The sequence below is a fragment of the Pteropus alecto genome, unplaced genomic scaffold (genome assembly GCF_000325575.1).
Source record: "Pteropus alecto unplaced genomic scaffold, ASM32557v1 scaffold40, whole genome shotgun sequence".
Lineage (NCBI taxonomy): Eukaryota > Metazoa > Chordata > Mammalia > Chiroptera > Pteropodidae > Pteropus > Pteropus alecto.
Window position 1 is genome coordinate 14947834 of NW_006431919.1, and position 7059 is coordinate 14954892.

General features: G+C 52.0%; 1 protein-coding gene across 2 annotated transcripts in view; it reads right to left on the reverse strand.

Annotated features, from left to right (window-relative positions):
• The window catches only part of SLIT3 (slit guidance ligand 3), a 545706-nt gene that overhangs the window by 90132 nt on the left and 448515 nt on the right, over positions 1–7059 (reverse strand). For both annotated transcript variants that reach the window (XM_015585228.1, XM_015585229.2), the window contains exons 10-11: positions 6222–6293; positions 1437–1508 (exon numbers count right to left, since the gene is read on the reverse strand). In XM_015585228.1, the coding sequence (XP_015440714.1) occupies positions 1437–1508; positions 6222–6293 (144 nt within the window). The remainder of the gene's footprint in view (positions 1–1436; positions 1509–6221; positions 6294–7059) is intronic.

A 7059-nucleotide genomic window follows, 5' to 3' on the forward strand; every position in this document is an offset into this window, starting at 1 on the left:
CAGCCGCTTTCCCTTCGCCTCTGTGATCTTCGGCACAATAAGCGGACACTAATCTCACGCACAATCCTGTCTTTGATATCCCAGCCAGATGTTCTATCCGATAAACGAAACTAATTTACTCTGCAAGCAGCAGGCGACCGCTGCATCTAGAGAATTCCCCGTCTTCGGCCCGTTCCCAGTGGGATGGGGCCAGATTGGGGGACAAACGTGTTTCTTGTCACCTGAACATTCATTAATTAAGCAAACAGGTTGCACAGAGAATTCAAAGCATCCTCACTCTTGCCCAGGTGGGCAGGTCACCAAATGATATAAATAACATCAATCAATGATACTTTTGCTGTATCTTATGTTTACTTTTCACATTACTTCGAGAGGCAGCAAAGCATAAGGATCGTGGGTTCTGGAGTCAGACTGCTTTGCTCCAAATCCTGCCTCTCCCACTCGCTACTGTGGACTTCAGATAAATTACATTTATTTATTTGCCAAGATTTCTTTTGCACGGTAGCTATGTGCTAGGTACTGTCTGAGGTGCCAGAGAGATGCAGCCAGGATCAAAGCAGATAAAAACCCAGTCTGTGTAGAGCTCAGATCACCCACCTTCTTCGACCATGAATGAGGATAGAGTCTCTATGACAGGTCGTCGTGAGGATGAGACTTGCAAGACTCCTAGAACAGTACCTGGTACACAGATAGTGCTCAGTAAGTACTGCCGGTTTTCCTAATGACTGCAATCATGGTCACCACTGAACGCATGTTAGGCAGGAACGGCCTCCCTGTCCCCATTTTGCCTGTGAGGGAGCATGCACGGGAGACTCCATGACGTTCGCCGTGCCACACAGTGAGTCACTGGCAGAGCAGGAGGAAGCTCCGTGCCTTCCTGCCCCATGGTTTTCTGAGGCCCTGGCGGGTGAGGCTTTGGTTCCACCCAGTGGGCCGCCCTCAGGTTTCAGAAGCAGCGGAAGGAAGGGCTTGTAGGATGGGGTTGGTGCTTTCTCACACAATGGCCACGAGGTTGGTTTGGAGAAAAAGTCTGAAATTCAGGGGAAGAGAACGGGCTCCTCCCTTGACAAGGCCACATTCACAGAGAAAACGGGCAAGTCGGTCATGAACAAACGTTACACACAATTCCTCCATCTCCCCAGAGGGCACTGCGGGGCCTGCGGGGTGGGAGCGGGGCACGCAGTTAGAGTAGAAGATGCATTCGAATTAAAAGCCAATAACTGGGAAGGTTGCCGGGCACTTAATCAATAAAAATAATGCATTTGGGTTGTAGAAATATTCTCCAAAATCAATCTCCCCTGAAGAAATATTTGTTTCTTTTACCAGTTGCCACAAGTGTGGAACATAAAGCCTTGATAAACACCTCCTGAAAAATACGGTCGCGTCCCCTTCACCCCCCACTTCCGCCACCCCCCACGACCCTGCTCCCCACTTACAGCGACGTGAGTGATTTCAGACCCTGGAAGGCATCTGGAGCGATGTCCGAGATCTGATTCTTGCTGATGTCTCTAAAAACATTAACGGGAGAGTGAGGACTCGGCTTGAAGTGGTACTGTGGCCATTCCTAAGTGTGACTCAAACATTTCAGGTATTCAAAGTGGTGAGAATTAATCACTTAATTTTGTTTATTCACAGTACAAGAGAAGGGGCTTAAAGACCGTTCAGTTCAACCGCCTCATGATAAAATATACTACATTTGTATCGCTCTTCTTGGCTTTCGAGTCACGTTTGCCCACGGCATCTCATGGCTTTGCACATGTGCGCCTTCATTTTGTAGGTGGGAAACTGCACCCGGTCAAATCAGGGCTTGTCTAGGTCACATCGCCAGGCAGTAATAGCATAAAGCAGAAACCGAACACAGGCAGGGGTCCTCCAAGCATCATCTACTTCATGCCTCGGCAAATGCTTATTTTTCTCCCCAAAAGTCCTGAGTCATTTCATCTCCCCAGTGACTTTTCCTCCCAGATCTGCAAGGAGGTTTTGAGCAGTGACGTAAGGCTCTGTCTGGCTCGGCACATGCTCCAGGCCGTGCGGTTAAGCACATCGGGAGAGTCTTATGGGACGGCTTTGAGACGACATTTGTCACAGGTGGTGCTCCTTAGACAGGAGCAAGGCCAGGGCAGCGATGAGCGCGGCTCCAGGACAATCAGGGCCAGGGGGATGCTGCGTGGGATGCACTAACCTGGCCTGGCCGGTGCTGAGGGCCTGGCTCTTCCTCACACCCCAGAGACTTCTGAGCACCCGGCCTCCAGTGTTTGCTCATGGCACGTCACGGAGGGGGAAGACTTCCTCTCAGAGTCATTAGCTCAGGGATGGCCTCTGGGCTCCTGTCACTGGAAGGAGATGCTCCAAGTTCCAGTGACAAGAGGCCTCTCTGGTAAATGGGTCTTGCTTTTGTGCAGGAGGTGGAGAGCTGGGGTCTTGGAGGGTCAAAGGAAGAGACACGGGAATACCGAGAAGAAAGCGCAGCTTCTGAAGCAACGGCCTCCAGCGAGGCCAGACTCCCCAGCCAGCCCGCCTCCTAAGCTCATTCCTCCCGCCAGTTTCTCTCCTTCTAATAGCCTTCAAAAGGGCCTGCAACCCCACCCCCACTTTGGCTAAGCCTCTGCTCCCTTTCCTCCCTGCTTCCAAAGCCGGTATGTTGAAAGATACTTCACAGGTTAAGGCTTCTTAGGCACAGCTGTCGAGCTTATCCCTTTAGCTGGCGAGATCGCCTCCAACAAATCCACAGATTGTGCTTGCAAACTCATCAGCTTACACTGGGCTTTTCTTCAGCACTCCATTTTTGTATAAGGGTCTTAACAAGCAAATGCCCCGGATTACCCTAATCTTGCTTGCCCTCAGCGTGGCTGCCTGGCAAGGCATTTCGCATGAGCATGCAAGGTCTGTGTTCAGATCGGACTAGTGAGAACAACTTATTTTTCCCCTGATCCTGGGATTGTCCCTTCAAGACACTTAGACCTCTAGCATAGGAAGTTCTGTGACCAGTGGGGGAGCCATCTGCCTTAGCTTTGAGGGCGAACTGGTGCTCAGTCCCCAGCTAGACTCCGGGACGTGCCCCTCTCTACAGCACAAGGTGGGACGTCTCATGGTTTTGGAGATGGTGGGGAGTGGAAACTGGAGAGGTGGTAGACTGGCTGGGAACTGGCCCTGGCGGTCATTCCATCCTCGTTCTGCAGGAAGGTACCAGCAGCCCTGTGAGGTGAAGAACCTGCAGTCACAAGTGACTTGACCCTGCTCTTTAGGCATAGAGCTGGCACTTACTATGATGGACGCAGAACGCAGTGGCACTGGACAGGAAGGCAGACTGGGAAAAGCTTTAGGTGCCCACTGATCTCCATGCTTGACCCCTCCCAACTCACGTCAGGGTGCTCTCAGATTAGACTCCAGGCCTTTGGGTCACTCTCGACCAGTGGTTCTCAAACTTCGAAACGTCACCCACAGAGAATCTGAATTGGTCAGCTGGGGAACTGGGGTTAGAAACCTGTGTATGTCACCAGTCTCCTGGTGATCCCCATGCAGGTGGTCCCTGAGTCATATGAGGCCATGGTGTTCTAGCACCTGGTCAGTCTCAGACTCACTCACGTCTCTTGGGACTTATAAATGAGAGGGAGTGGCCTTTCCAGACTGTTCAGGACAAGGGTGGCAAATTCTAGTGCCTACGGGGGTCAAGTTGGAAATAAAAGTGTGGGACACTAAGTTGTGCTGGAGCCTGGGGACCACTGCTCTCTCTGCGATCGTGCCAAGAGAGAACTCAATATGCCACTCTGGCCAGACAACACAGGTCTGTCCCCACACGTCAGAGCTACCAGTCAACCAACCCCGTAAGACAGAGGGGTCTTCTTTGGTGCCACCTACTCTCCCTAGGTTCTCCCCCTCGATACTGGCTTTTACCTGGAAGTATTCTTATACTAAGGCGACTACTAGCAATAGGTGGGGACAAAGCCATTCATTCAGGACAAATTCTTATTATTAGAGATATGAGAAGGATGTGGTTCATTCACAGCTGGAAACTTATTTTCTTCAGATATTAGAGATAAACTGGTCACGTGCCCCTAGGAGGAATTCACTCTCAGGGTTTTAAAATCCGTTCTCACCAAGAACCCTACTTTTCCCCAGCCTTCACCTGTCAGTCAGGGTTTCTGAAGTTCAGTGAGTTGAAAAGTTTTTTGGTGGTCTCTCTTCCCTCCCACCATCCCCTTGGGGGTGGGGGGGGAGGGAGGGCATCATCATAAGTATCAACAGCATCACAAGTGATCAAAAATTAAATTGACTTTCTAGCTTGTGGTTGAGAAGGTCTTCTGAAGTTTGAATGCACAGATCATGGCAAGTCCAATAGGATGGAGAAGGGACAGTAAAACATAGCCAAGCTCTAAATTACCTGGACTTTACAAAAAAATTAGAGCAGTAACTTAAATCATGCAAGAGCTATAGGTTGGGGCAGTGACTGAACTTGTCATTTTTCACTGAAATTACTATCTGGCTGTATAATCAAGCTGGGCTTTAAAAATGAATTGGGGTGGGGGTATGGAGAGTGAGTGGGGAAGCAGGGAGCCCGGGAGATTAACGGCCCGAGGTTTTAAATATTAAGGCCTGTATTTATACAGCTCCTCCGGCAGGAAAGCTGCCAAAGGGAAAGGAGAACGTGCTTAGGGCTGGCTCATTATGTTGGTTTCTACTTCTGGAATTGTACCAGGAGAAAATCTTGTTTGGTTTGGATTTCCAGAGAGATGGGAAGCTGGCTTCCTGAGATCTGAGGGTAAAGCCTACCAATGCCACTGTTTCGTGGGGATGTTTATTTTTAACATAAAAGGAGTCAGCAGGCACTTAACCTCTTTAATGTAGGCCCTGCTCCTCAAGGGAGACCGATGAATCAGGCTGGAGTGGACGAGAACAAATCCATGCATATTTCTACTTGCCTTCTCTGGCTCCTTTGTGTAGGCCGGAGAGAGCAAGTAAGTGCAATGAAAACAGTGTCTTGATTATTGGGCTGTAATAAACGATTTCTTAGCCTGGAAGCGGGACAGGTGTATCCTCCCAGATTCTTGGTATCTATGACAGCAATGGACGGGCCAATTCTGAATCCTACTAGCCGCCCTTCAGAGCGCCCAGCTCTGGGGGACTCACGGAACAGTGCTCCGGGTAGTCATGTGGTGGGGAAGGGTGATGCTGACGAAGTCGCCACCATGGCAGGGATGAGGGCCACGCTGCTCTTAGTGGCCGCTGCGGTGGGGAAGGCGCAGCAGTGCTGGTGTCACCAGGGATTAGTAGGACGCGGTGGTGGCAGTGATATCGGTTACAAGGGTAAAGGGGATGTTGGGCAGCACCACGGACAAGTCATTTGGAGGATAAGAACCTTCCCAAGCTCCTCTCACTCAGAAAGAACAGAAAGCTCTCGCCAGGGTCTCGAGGGTCCCCGGGACGCAGGCCCCGCCTACCCATCCAGCGCCATGCCCGCCTCGCTGTCCCCGCCCAGCCACGCCCACGCGCACGCGCCCATGCGCGCTCCCCGGCCTCCCACGTCCTTCCCCGAGGGCGTGTCTCGACTCGCTCCCTTCCTTCACTCGGGTCACCTGCACAGAGGCCTCCACCGACAAATCCTCCCGCGGACCACCCACCACCGCGCTCCGCCCTCCTCGCCTCCGTTCCACTTTCTAGCCCAGCGGTTCCTAGTGCTCATCCAGTTCAAGTTCTGTGTTCTCCCCCTGGAGTGCGTAAGCTCCAGACCGCGGGCTTCGCCTTCGCCCGCGGCGCTCTGCGGCCCCCAGCACAGCTCCTTGCATGCAGTGGACGCGCGCCGAGTGTGTGTTAAGCGAATGTGTGCATGGTTGTAGGAAGGCTGGTGACAGAGCTGTAGAGCGATACAGGGCCGCTGTCACATCCTCACTGAGACTCCTACTTTAGGTCCACAGCTCCAAAGCCAGGGGACAATAGAAAAGGTGATAGGGGGTTTTTAGGCCAACCGAGCTCCACTCCCACCCGGAGAGCTTTACTTCGCTCTCGCTGCAGAGCGCTGAGCCCGGAACCCACACACCTCCCATGGGAATGCAACGCTTCTGAACCCCCGCTCCCAGCCTCGGGTGAGCATGCCAGGTCTGACCCTGAACTGTCCAGGAGGAACGTGATTACGGCCTGTCATCTGAGCAGGCTGCCACCACACGCGACACGTTATCCCCCAAACTGCAAATGTGTGGGCTCACTTCTCCCCAGGGGAAACTCACATCCGCTTCAGCTTCTTGTACGGGGTGAAGGCTCCGGCAGGGATGGAGCGGATGGAGTTCTGCTCCAGGCGTCTGGGAAGCAGAGCAGAGAAGAGTCGGTTAGCCACCCACCCATCCGCTGGCGGTGGCTGCCGGCGGGGATGGGGATGGGGACGGAGTGGCCTCGCATCACAGGGCACAGATCCTTGGTCACAGGAGGCCAGGCAAACACCGACAAGCCAAAGACCCATGTTCTGGGGTGCGGAACACCCAATCCGGGGTCTGACTGCTCTTGGAGAGAGCTAGACAAGATGCTTCCTACTTGAGGATATTTGGTTCTTGTTTATCTGGTTTTGGAGGCAGCCGGCTTCCTCAGAAAAAGCCTCAGGAAGTAACCAGAGTGCTGAAAAAGTCAAAGGGATAAAGAGAAGAAAGAGAGTAAAAACAGGTGGACTCTGGGCTGGCGACGCTTATATGGAAATGTGTCACTATTCAGTTAAACTTGACCGCACCGCTAATGGGTGTCCACAGAGGCAGAAATGACAACGGTGGACTGCATTCTGGGCTTTCTTCCTTCCTTCCCTCCCTCCTTCCTTCCTTCCTTCCTTTTTTTTTTAAAGGTATAATTGACATATTATATTAATTTTAGGAGTACATCATAATGATTAAAAAAATTTGTTTCTGGGTTTTTCAATTGGCTGTTCTAACATGGTAGAGAAAGAGCCTTCGAGTCTTTCGGTCCCAGTCTGACATTGATGAAACTGGCTCCCTGACATCCTGGAGGCCTCGGGGGACCCACCTGGACCACTCCCCTGGGCTGCTGCTCAGATCTACTCCTTTACCGTCTTACTGACTTTCC